This window comes from Sus scrofa, chromosome 15 (assembly GCF_000003025.6).
Source record: "Sus scrofa isolate TJ Tabasco breed Duroc chromosome 15, Sscrofa11.1, whole genome shotgun sequence".
Taxonomy (NCBI): Eukaryota; Metazoa; Chordata; class Mammalia; order Artiodactyla; family Suidae; genus Sus; species Sus scrofa.
In genome coordinates, this window is record NC_010457.5 from 112,955,161 (window position 1) to 112,968,087 (window position 12,927).

The following is a 12,927-nucleotide window of genomic DNA, read 5'->3' on the forward strand; positions in this document are numbered from 1 at the left end:
TCATTACTGAAAAGCATATTTTAAGAATCCAGCATAGGAAGGAAGGTACGATTGTGCTATATGTAATTCTATACAGGAAACGTAATGAGTAGACTCAATTTATTAATAAATAATAAATATGAATTATATTTACAAACAATTTATATTGTAAATTATATTATAAATACAAATTTATATTATGGCTTACCTGAGCTTTTAGTCCTATTTTATGTAGCTTTCGCCCCTTAACAAATCCTTTCATTCCATTTTCCACCAGAAAAAGGCTAATGCCATGGGCAGGAGAGCGAGCTTCACGATTTGTAACAGCCACTACAATCACAACATCACTTAGCCACCCATTAGTGATGAATACCTGCAAAACCCCAAGGATGCTGTGATGCTCCATAATAACTCAGGTCCATGTGTAAGTCATGACCAGGGGAAAGAATACTCAAGAAGACTAAATCAGACAAAACGTGCTTTATACCCTCTCTGTACTCTATTTGAATTATCTGCAGTGTTAATTATTCATACATGAGATCATTAAAGAGTATGGGGAAAATTATTCTGTACTTCAAAGAATGAACCCTATACACTGTCTTTCCACTATTAATAAGTAACAATAATTAACAAATTATTGTTATTTTCCAGTGAAAACAAAATTGTCTATAAAGATGATAAACTATACTTTAGAAAGAAGCTTCAGATAAAAAAGAATCTGGAGTTCCATTGAGGAACGAACCTGACTAGTAGTAACGAACCTGACTAGTATCCATGAGGACACAGTTCAACCTCTGGCCTTACTCGGTGGGTTAAGGATCTGGTGCTGCTGTGAGCTGTGGTGTAGGTCACAGATGTGGCTCGGAACCCATGTTGCTGTGGCTGTAGCATAGGCTGGCGACTACAGCTCCAATTCAACCTCTAGTCTGGGAACTTCCATATGCCACACAGGGAGCCCTAAAAATTGAAAGAAAAAGAAAAAAGAATCTGCTCTAAATGGCACTATACTATTAAAGTATTTGTACTTTCAAATTTATCAGTTTTTGAAAAGGCATAGGTTTCTATTTCATGATGGTTGGCCTACTTCTTTCCAAATGGCCTAAATAAGGAAGACATTACTTAAGGAGGGATAAAAACCACAAACTAAATAAGTTTATCAGATAATATTTATTCAGGAAAAAATATGCACAAAGCAAGTATTAATTCTCATTCTGTATCCTTCCAGGATCATCTCAACCACTTCCATGGTTGAACAGACTGGGCCTGTTTAGACAGCTGGAGTTATGGGAGAATGTGGTTCCCATTTCACTTTTGACCAAATAACCTATCCTTCTGTCAAAATAAGCCTTTTGTGTACAGTTAATTGATTATATATCATAGTTAGCACTTAAATATACTTAAAAAAAAAAAAAAACAGGTAGTGGAGTTACCTTGTGGCACAGTGGGTTAAGGAACCGGCATTGTAACTGCAGTGGCTCAGGTGAGTCCCTGGCCTGGGAACTTTCACGTGCCATGGGCACAGACCAAAAAAAAAAAAAAAGGCCCCCAAAACCACACCCCACAGGACACCAGAATACCAGTAACTCAAGATGATCTATAAAAAGAGAATTTCCTGGAGTTCCCATCATGGCTCAGTGGAAACAAATCTGACTAGTATCCATGAGGACACAGGTTCAAGCCCTGGTCTCACTCAGTGGGTCGAGAATCCAACATTGCAGTATAGGTCACAGACCACAGCTGTGAGTGTGGCTCAGATCTAGCGTTGCTGTGAGTGTGGCATAAGCCAGCAGCTGTAGCTCTGATTCCATCCCTAGCCTGGGAACTTCCGTATGCCATGGGTGCAGTCCTAAAAAAAAAAAAAAAGAGAGAGAGAGAGAATTTCCTTGGGCAAAAGACACACTATATTCAACTTTCAAAAGTTAATCCATCTTTTAAAATTTTCAGAAAATGAGCCTATCAGAAAATGAGAAGTAGAGCACATTTTCCAAATTTAGTTGATACCACAGATACTGTTTTTCTGTATAATAACCATGAAACTAGATTATGGAATATTCTTTAGAACTGGGCAACTCAAAATGTGTTCCTCAGATCGATGTCAGTCCTACAAACTGTTATTAATCCCAGATAATGTAAGCGTGGAAACTGAGTGTTCAGAAAAATATGTAGCAATTTAATAGTGCCAGAACATTAAAGTTTGTGATTTTGCAAATGCAAAGATAATTAGTCTAAAATTAGTAAGTAACTTTTTTTTTAATGTTGAAAGAAAACAAATTAAAAAGTTAGTTCTTCACCAGGCCTAGAAACATTTTTGGAAAGATTTCCTTCTTGTAGACAATGGACATTTTTTCTTTACTTAACACTCAGTCAACAACAAATATTTACTGAGTGTACACCAGGAGCAGTTTTAGGAAAACAGAAACCTCTGCCATCAGTGATATCAGACTCTAAGGATATATTAACTCCTGAGCCCATCTGTAACCTTAACTGGAAGTGTTTTGCACTTCTATCAGTGGACTGATGTGAGTTTCTGAAGGACTAAAGGACTCAAATTCCATCAAAGGTATCTTTCTCTCCTAAGGTTTTTTCAAACTCTTCTTCCTTTCTTTTTTTTTTTTTTTTTTTTTTCTTTTCTGGCTGTGCCCACAGCATATGAAATTTTCTAGACCAGGGATCTAAACCAGGCCACAGCAGTGATCCAAGCTGCTACAGTGACAGCACCAGATCCTTAACCCACTGTACCACAAAACTCCAAACTCGGAATGCCTGTCATGGCTCAGTGGTTAATGAACCCGATTAGTTAATCCATGAGGATGGGGGTTCAATTCCTGGCCTCGTTCAGTGGGTTAAGGATCCAGCATTGCCCTGAGCTGTGGTGTAGGTCACAGACATGGTTCAGATCTGGTGTTGCTATGGCTGTGATGTAGGCCAGTGGCTATAGCTCTGATTCAACCCCTAGTCTGGGAACCTCCATGTGCTGTGGGTGTGGCCCTAAAAAAAAAAAAAAAAAAAGAAAGAAAGAAAGAAAGAAAAAAAAAAAAAAAACCCTCCAAACTCTTTGCAATATTTATGAGAAGTCTTTTCCCTAATTTCTCATCAACATCCAGCTCATTAACTATTAAGTATTATTTGCCCCCCATTTGGACATCATGAGCCTCTCACCTTCCCCTTTTCTAGTTTGATAAGGGCTGGTTTGGAAGCTAAAATAACATTTTCCCTATTAGTGAGGGGACATGCAAAACAAAACACAGAAGAGGAATAGATCTCAGATAATATAGATGTTGTACAAGTCTCACTGTCTCCAAAACAAAACAGCTCATTCCTGTGCCAACTCGAGTAAACTCACTTCCTGTGTGAGTCTCAAGAGCTGACAGAATCAGTGATGAGTGGTCTCAAGGCTTTGTTACCCCTGGCCTGACTCGGGAGAGGAGGGCTATGGAAGCCTTACTTTACACACCTTGCTTCCATTGAGAATCCAGTCACTTCCATCCTTCTTGGCATTTGTTCTTACTCCTTGCAAATCACTGTAATTGAAAAAGTGTAAAAAAATTCAATATTTGGTAAAAAGTGAACTATGCAAATGTTGTTATGTAAGTATGTATCTATCATAATTCAAACCATATACACAATTATAAAATCGACATTTAAATAATATTAGGGATGTTCAAGAGTTCCCATCATGGTGCAGTGAAAATGAATCTGACTAGAATCCATGAGGACGCAGGTTCGATCCCTGGCCTCGCTCAGGGGATTAAGGATCCCACGTTGCTATGGCTGTGGTGTAGGCTGGTGGCTACAGTGCTGATTCTAGCCTGGGAACCTCCATATGCGGTGGGTGCGGCCCTAAAAAGACAAAAGACAAGAAAAAAAAATAATACTAGGGATGTTCACACAAATACACAGAAAATTCATGTCTGATATATTCTAAACCATTTATACGAATGGATATTCAATTGATATTACATAGTCAGATTTTATAGTGCATGACAAGGCCCAGCTAGCATCCAAGACCCCCTAACTGGACTCAGATGACCCCCTATTATAAACCTCAGATTGTTTGTCCATGTACCTTCTTGCTTCTATTCACCTTGGTTCCTTCCTCTATCTGTACTGAGCAAAAGCTTAGCTATTTAAAAGACTATGTCTCTGAAGTTCCTTGGCAGCCTAGTATGTTAAGGACCCACTGCTGTCACTGCAGTGGCTCTGGTCACCACTGTGGCACAGGTTTGATCCCTGGCCAAGGAACTTCCACCTGTTGTGGGTGTGGGCAAAAAATAAATAAAAGAATATGTCTCAAATGTCACTTTTTCTAATAAGCCTGCTCTACAGTAGAACAAGGTTTTTCCCTAAATATAAGCTAAACAAATATTTGTAATTCTACCTTCTGGAATGAACATTAAAAAAATATCTTCCAGGAGTTCCCTTGTGGCACAATGGGTTAAAGATCCAGCATTGTCACTGCTGTGGTATGGGTTCCACCCCTGGCCCAGGAACTTCCATGTGCCACAGATGTGGCCAAAAAAACAAAACAAAACAAAACAAACAAACCAACTTTCTAGTATTTTTCCATGGAGACAGGTATATACATATAGCTACTTTTTTAAAACTGGAACCATACATACGATTCTGATGTCTTAATAATATCTAATGCTTTTCTGTAAGAAAATTCTTATTAGTGGCATAAAATTTCAATGTATGAATTTGTTATATATATATATTTTTTTTTGTCTTTTTAGGGCCGCACTTGCAGCATATGGAAGTTCCCAGGCTAGGGGTTGAATTGGAGCTGAGGCTGCCAGCCTACACCACAGCTACAGCAATTCTGGATCCTTGAACTGCTGAGCAAGGCCAAGGATCAAACCCATATCCTCATGGACACTAGCTGGATTTGTTTCCACTGCACCACAATGGGAACTCCAACCATGATTTTTTTTTAAACAGTCTCCTATTGTTGAAGACTTAGGTAGCTTCCACTTCCAATTTTCCTAGGTATCTTACAATGAACAGCATCTTATATAAGTAAATCCACATCACTTATTGCTGTAAATTTTTTGATTCTTTTTGTATATGGACTTTATATTATATAGCCCATGGCATTTTATCACTCTCAGTATCAGGCTGAATAATGACCCCTAAAGATAGGTCCTGGAGTTCCCGAGGTGATACAACTGGATAGGCGGCATCTTGGGGAGCTGGGACCCAAGTTCCATCCTCGGCCCAGCACGGTGGGTTAAGGATCCAGCATTGCCACTTCTTCAGCTTAGGTTGCAACTGTGGCTCAGATCAGATCCCTAGTCCAGGTGGTCAAAAAAGAATAAAAAAAAAAGATGGCAGGTCTTAACCTCTGGAAGCTGTAAATGTTAGCTTATATGGAAAAAGGGTCTTGCAGTTGTGATTAATTTAGGATAATTTAGGATCCTGAAATGGGAAGATTATTTTGAATTATCTGGATGTAATTATAAATGTCCTTAGGAGAAACAGGCAGAAGGAGATCATATAGATAGAAGAGAGAGACTACATCATGGAGTGATGAGGCCACCAGGCAAGGAAAATCAGTAGCCCCCACAGATGGAAGAATCAAGGAATGGCTTTTCCCATAGAACTTCTGGAGGGAGTTCAGCCCTGTTTGTACCTTGACTGGGGGCCAATGATACTAATTTTGGACTTCTGGACTTTAGAACTATGAGAGGAGAAATTTCTGTTGTTTTAACCACCAAGTTTGTGTAATTTGTTAATAAAGCACAGAGAATTTCCAAAAACACAAATCAAGCAAGACTTTGTCTGTAGGCGTAAGCTGAGGATAAATCAGTATCTCTCACTGAGGAGTTCCTGTCATGGCTCAGCAGTTAATGAACCTGACCAGTATCCATGAGGATGCAGGTTTGATCCCTGGCCTTGCTCAGTGGATTAAGCCAGCGTTGCCCTGAGCTGTGGTGTAGGTCACAGATGCAGCTCAGATCCTGCGCTGCTGTGGCTGTGGCCGGCGGCTACAGCTCAGATTCAATCCCTAGCCTGGGAACTTCCATATGTCATGGGTGAGGCCCTAAAATGACCAAAAAAAAAAGAGAAAAATATCTGTTCACTGATTCTTTTGCCTCTAAATGAGGCTGACATGCATTGGGTTGGAACTAAAATGCACTGATTATAAGCAAATTCAATGCAACCAGAACACTGGGCAGTCAGTCAGTTATCTCAGAGAATAATCAGCCCAAGGCACATGGAGGTTCCCAAGCTAGGGGTCTAATTAGAGCTACAGCTTCCGGCCTATGCCACAGCCACAGCAATGCCAGATCCATCTGCAGCCTACACCACAGCTCACAGCAACGTTGGATCCCACTGAGCGAGGCCAGGGATCAAACCCACAACCTCATGGTTTCTAGTCAGATTCGTTTCCACTGCACCATGATGGGAACTCTGAGAATAATCTTAAAAGAAAATGAACCAGATTAAATTGCTACTTATTGGTTGGGGGGGGGAGGATAAGTTGTGAAAGTTCCCAAGCCAGGGACTGAACCCAGGCCAAAGCAGCAACTCTAGCCACTGAAGTGACAACTCTGGATCCTTAAGCCATTGTGCCAAAAGGGAAACCCTAGATCCGTACTTCTTTTAGGTCACATATTTAGGCAAAAGAATTAAACAAAACCTTTTTAATTTTGGCAAAATTATCTGTATCAGCCTTTAATTACAGATTTACATCTGGGAAAGAGAGTATGTTAAGTAAATTGCCAAGTGACACTATGGTACATTAAGACATTTAAAAATAAATAGCACTGATAAAAAAAAAAATATTAGGGCTTGATCCTGCAGAAACAATTCCTGAATTTTCAATTACTGCTTCTGTCACATCTTCTTTTTTTTTTTTTAAAGGGCCGCACTCATGGCACATGGAGGTTCCCAGGCTAGGGGTCCAATCAGAGCTACAGCTGCTGGCCTACGTCACAGCCACAACACTGGATCCTTAATGCACTGAGCAAGGCCAGGGATCGAACCCGTAACCTCATGGTTCCTAGTCGGATTCATTTCCACTGCACCACGACGAGAACTCCCTGTCACATCTTTAAGTCCTTTAAGTTAAGACACTGCACTGTCTGTTTCCTGCTGGTATCAAAGTCATTGCTCTCTTCCATATAAGCCATTTCCCAGATCGTGCTGGCTTGTCAAACTACTGCCCCCGCTCGACACTTTCTTCACCACACAACTCTGAAAAAAAATTAGTTTGTATTCCCTGTCTGTTTTCTCAAGACTCATCTCCCTCCCTTCCAAAGTGACTTCTGCCTCTCCTCTCTCCTGAAATCACAATCCAAAGGCCACGGTTGGCCGCCATGACTTTTTCTCAATTCTCCACTTTTCTGTGGCCTTGATATTACTAACTCCTCACTCCCATCCTATCGCCTTTTCAAACTCGCTTCCTCTCGAGCTCGTGACAGTGCACTTGCCTAGACTTCTTTCAAACTCAATCTTCTGCCGCTGTCACAACATCTTTGGTACAGTTCCAAATGAAACACACACACGTTTCCTCTTTGGTCTCCTTTTCATATTTTCACTTTCCTCCTTCAGGGTCAGGTCCCACCTCATTGAAGGTCTTGCAAACATCTCGACTGTCAGATCTCAGCTGAAATATAATCACATTTATAGCTCTTCCCTAACACTCATATATAAATTCATTTTTCCTTCCCCACCAAACACACATGCACCACGAGTCTCAAGCACAGCTCCTTGTTTCTTTCATAGTACTTATTATAATTTATTATTACAAAAATATATATAATTTGGTTGCACCCATGGCATGTAGAATTTCCCAGAGACTGAACCTGCGCCACAGCAGCGACCCAAGCCACTGCAGAGACAAAGCGGGATCTTTAACCACTGCACCACAGGGGAACTGCACAAATATATTTCTTTATGTGTTTCTTTGTCGTTCTCTTCAATAAGCACAGAGACCACATCTGGTTTGGTCACCACCATATACCTGGCACATGGAAAGTACTTATTAAGTAAACATCAAATAACATCTTATTCATTTCCACTGCTTTAATTTGTTCTTATCTATGAATGGCCTCTGTCTAGACTTCCAAATCCATTTTCTAAAACCCTGCTAAACATTTCCATGTGAAATGACACACCACATCTAAATTCCATCATGCCCCAAAGTCAACACATATCCTAAAATGCACATATTTTATTTGCATTGCACTAAGTATCTCAAACACAACATGGAGTACAGTCTACTGTGTTATTAGCATATAATAAAGCCTTATTTTCCTACTGGAATTTGAAGTTACTTGATGTTGTGAGCTTTGTGTAAAGCAGACACTGAGAAAATATTCACTGTTGGAGTTCCTGCTGTTGTGGCACAGTGGAAATGAATCCTACTAGGAACCATAAGATTGCAGATTTGATCCCTGGCTTCCCTCACTGGGTTAAGGATCCGGCATTGCCATGAGCTGTGGTGGTGTAGGTTGCAACCAGGGCTCAGATCTGGCATCGAGGTGGCTGTGGTGTAGGCCGGCAGCTATAACTCTGATTTTACTCCTAGCCTGAGAACCTACATATGCCGTGGGTGTGGCCCTCAGAAACAAAACAAAACAAAAAAAAAAAAAGAAAGAAAGAAAGAAAGAAAGAAAAGAAAATATTCCCTGCCAAGGAACTGTTTCCAAGATTCAACACCAACCAAAATGCTGATTTACCTTCCAGCTCCAGGCTCTGTCATTGCTATGGCACCAATACATTTCCCTGCAGTCATCTGGGGGATGAAGTGTTTAATCTGTTCTTCTGAGCCATAGTTTGCAATATAGGGCATGACAATATCTGAATGAAGACTGAAACCCGGGCCTGTACAATTCGAATATGCTCTTAAGAAAGGAAAAAAAAAAAAATAATGTAAAGCACAAAACAGTTACTTTGCTCTCTCTTTAGTTTCTTTGACTCTCAGATAGAAAATAACAACAAAGTACTATAGGTCGTATCACCTTGTGTGGTAATAGCTTGTCTCCCCATAAACCTATGAAGATCCTGGAAGGTTTTCTCTTTGTTTTCACTAGTCTTTTAATTTCTAGCGCTAACATAATAACAGGGTTCTCACTGAGATCAATGAATACTTATTTAATGAATTAAAAGATGAAATATTTTTTTAAATTTACCATCTACAATTGTATTACCCTAACACGGTATTTTCATTTTGGCAAATAACCGTTGCCACACGGATATGTGTAGTGTAATACAGCTGCAGGTGCAGTCATGGTTTAAATTTCGTACTTACAAAAGCTGTCACAATAATAATCCTAAGTAGCTACAAAATATCACAAACTGCTTATGTACTACAATTTATTTATTCTTCGCCCACTATTAGACATTTAGATGGTATACAAGTTTAGGGGATTACGATCTAACGATCTAACATGGCTATGACATTTGTATATAGCTTTTATTTTTTCTATTAAATTATTTCCTTAAGGTAAAATTCTCCAATATGGTGTCCCAGATTCAAGAGCAGAAATATTTTCATTTTTAATATATCCATGCTTTTAGTCTCCACAGCATTTATAGTTCTAATTTATAATGCCATCAATGTCAGCACTGAGTATTACGATTTTTCATTTTCACTAGCTTTTGTAGATTCGCAAAATGATACCTCTAGGTTAGTTTAATTTGCATCTGATTAGTAGTAAGGATGAACCTTTTTCATCTACTTACATTTCTTTTTTGATGAATTGTTGGTTCAAATAATTGTCCATTTATGAACTGAAATCCTTACTGAATATGTACTTAGTCTATGCAACAACCACAAGGGTCAATTAGAAATGAAGCACCTATTTTACGACAGCTTAAAGGGGGATTTTCAATCTTACAAGAAGATTAGAAAGCACTTTTAAATCATCATCACAGAAAGGCAAGCTAACAAGACTGAACTTCAAGTGTTTTCATACTTACTGCTCCTCCCAAACAATAGCTGCCGAGTACAAGTCCCCTCCAATGCCACCATGACGCTCTGCAATATTGATACCAAGCAGTCCTTGTTTTCCAGCTTTTTCCCAAAGCTCCCTACTCACTTCTCCAGCTTTCTCCCATCTGCAAATAACAAACATTTTAAACTCAGAAAAACATTTTTCATGTTATTTACATGGCCACAATTTGAATTTATGAATAATTTTGTGCAGGAATGCTCCCTTAATTTAAGGTAATTAAGAAGGGGGAGCTCTCACACCATGAGACCGAAGAAGAATGACTTTTCTTTCCTGGCAAGGACTCAGCCATCCAAAAACCCTGGGCTCTGTTTACTCTAGCCCCCCCAACTTACTCTCTGTCTATAAGTGTCTTCTTCCCTAGCTGTGCACAGACTTGCACAGTTCACCCAGGCTGCAGACCTGAACTGTGATACTCTGCTGACTAGAATAAACCCATTTTTTGCTGAAGAAATAAATGGCAGTCAATTTGTTTTAGGTCAACATACTCTTTAATTACATATTTTAAAATTCATTTAAAAAGCTTTGAACTAGGTTCAGAATCCCAAAACCTTACAGTATGATACTAAGGAGTGGTAAAATGTTAATAAAGCACTGGACACAGTATTTTTTCTATAGAACAACACATAGCATTCTAGGAAATGGTCCGTCTTGTACTTCTTATGTGCATACTTGAAAAGAAAATGTGCCACTTACTCTGCGTGATGAGGAATCACTTCTTCTTGAAAAAACTTCCTTACACTTTCCCGGAAAATATCATGCTCTGAAGAGAAGATTCTTCTAATCCCTATATCTGTTAATTTTTTAGCAGAAGGACTTTCTAGACGTTCCTCCCCTCCAGAATGAGAACATCTTAAAAATATACAGACATTAAGAAAAAAGTGTATTACTCTTCATATCCAAATTAATGTCACTGAACAAGATGGAATTTTTTTTTTTTTCCGCTTTTTTGGGCTGTACCTGCAGCATATGTAAATTCACAGACTAGGGGTTGAATTGGAGCTATAGCTGCCAGCCTACAGCACAGCCACAGCAACACCCGATCGGACCTATGACCTATACGACAGCTCATGGCAACGGCAGATCCTTAACCAGGGATCTAACCCATATCTTCACAGATACTAGTCAGCTGAGCCACAACAGGAACTTCCAACATGAAAATCAGTGCTAATGAATAACATGGAAAAATTCTGATTTTTTTTTCCCCCTCAGAGACAGTTTAGAGGCAGGCAGAAAGAAACTGGTTCAAATTTGAGCATTAGATCCACTTTAGGATTGATCTCACCTGGATGAGATTAAGAAGTAGTTTACCCTTATTCAACACACTCCTGACTTCCAAATCCTTGGAGAGGACATCATGCCTAGAACTAACCACATGTTTGAGCTGAGGTAAAATAGTATTGTCAGGTGATGGATGCTGATTAAATAATGTAAAATTCAAATAGGACCACAGAAATACTGATGTTTTGATGTAATATGCACAGTTTAAAATAATGTAACCCCTCCATTAATATTTTATCCAGAATTATACGGGCAGGTGTATGAAGATGCAAACTGTGTTGATTTTATTGCCACATTACGACCTAGCTTAAATCAACATCAAAATCACCATCAAAATGCTCTGTAAGGATGACTCTGCCATTATTCAAGATCCTCAGAAACTGACCTTTCCTGTCCCTGTCCCTCATACTAAGCTTAAAAAGAGACTGCTCTGTAGTTCTTTTTTTTAAATGGTCTTCAGATTTTCTCTCTCCAGGGTAATCCTGAAAAATTTTTGAAAATCTGTGTACCACTCTGGACATTTTTAAGCTCACATCTAAAAAACCTTTTAACCATATATTCTAATATTGCCAAAGGATGTTTTGTTTCCCATGAAATTCTGTTTTGGGTTTCTCTCCTTCTTAGACCCTGACCCTATCCTACCCTATCCTTCCCTTCTCTTTCTCTTTCACTTCTTAGTTCAGAAAAGACCCAGTCTTATTGGCAATTAGGTTGTTTCAATCCCTCACCCCGAAAATGGATTATTTTGTTCAGTTTACACAACTTTGCTTAAAGCAATGAAGTGAATCTCACCCTCCCAACCCCCAACGCAATTCATGTGTTGAAGCTCAAACTCTCAGTGGGACGGTATGTGGAGACCGAGCTTTGAGGTGGTTAAGGATCTGGCATTGTCATTTCTGTGGCTCAGGGAGCAACTGTGGCACCGGTTTGGTTTCTGGCCTGGAAACTTCTGCATGCCGAAGGTGGGAACTAAAAACACAGGGGAACATGTTTTTTTTTTTTTGAAGTGTTCAAGAGAGAGTACAGCATAACGAAGAAAATCAAAACAAGTGAAAAGTTTATTGGAACATCCATTTTCCAAAGACCAAGGAACCTGTACTAAATAAATAGGCCCTTTTTCTCCCAATAAAAACCAAGAAATCTGTACTGACTTTATAAATTAGCCATTGTCTTCCTAAAGCATTAAACTGCTACTGATCTAACAGGTTAGACTCTATTATTATTATTTTAAGCCTACTTACATTATAAAAGGGAGCTTGACTCCACCAGCACCTTTAGGCAACACGTGGGAGCTGGTTATATATACACAATCTCAGGCCTCCTTCCAGGTCTATTGAATCCATCTGTGCCTCTAATGCTTGAAGGACACAGGTGTTAGGGACCTGTTGAACCTCAGCACAATCAAAACTCCTTGTATAACCTACAGTCCCCCATATATATATAATATATAGCCCTCCGTATTTGTGAGTTCCCCAGAGCACAGTTCTGCATCCTTGGATTCAACCCACTGTGAATTGTGTAGTACTGCAGAATTTACTACTGAAAAAAATTTACATAAGTGGACCCACAGAATTCAAATATGTGCTGTTCAAGGATCAACTTTATTTTAGTAGTAGCAGTCCTAAGTGATTCATATGTACATTAAAGTTTAAGAAGTCTGTTAAAATAAAACTGTACTCCTTGACCCATTCAGAGGGTCCCTCAGGTC

General features: G+C 39.3%; 1 protein-coding gene across 1 annotated transcript in view; it reads right to left on the reverse strand.

The window, feature by feature from the left end:
- The window catches only part of ACADL (acyl-CoA dehydrogenase, long chain), a 33,751-nt gene that overhangs the window by 19,530 nt on the left and 1,294 nt on the right, over positions 1–12,927 (reverse strand). Inside the window, 5 exon segments of the mRNA NM_213897.1 lie at positions 188–352; positions 3,434–3,500; positions 8,664–8,828; positions 9,907–10,044; positions 10,635–10,790. Coding sequence (NP_999062.1) covers positions 188–352; positions 3,434–3,500; positions 8,664–8,828; positions 9,907–10,044; positions 10,635–10,790 — 691 coding nt within the window.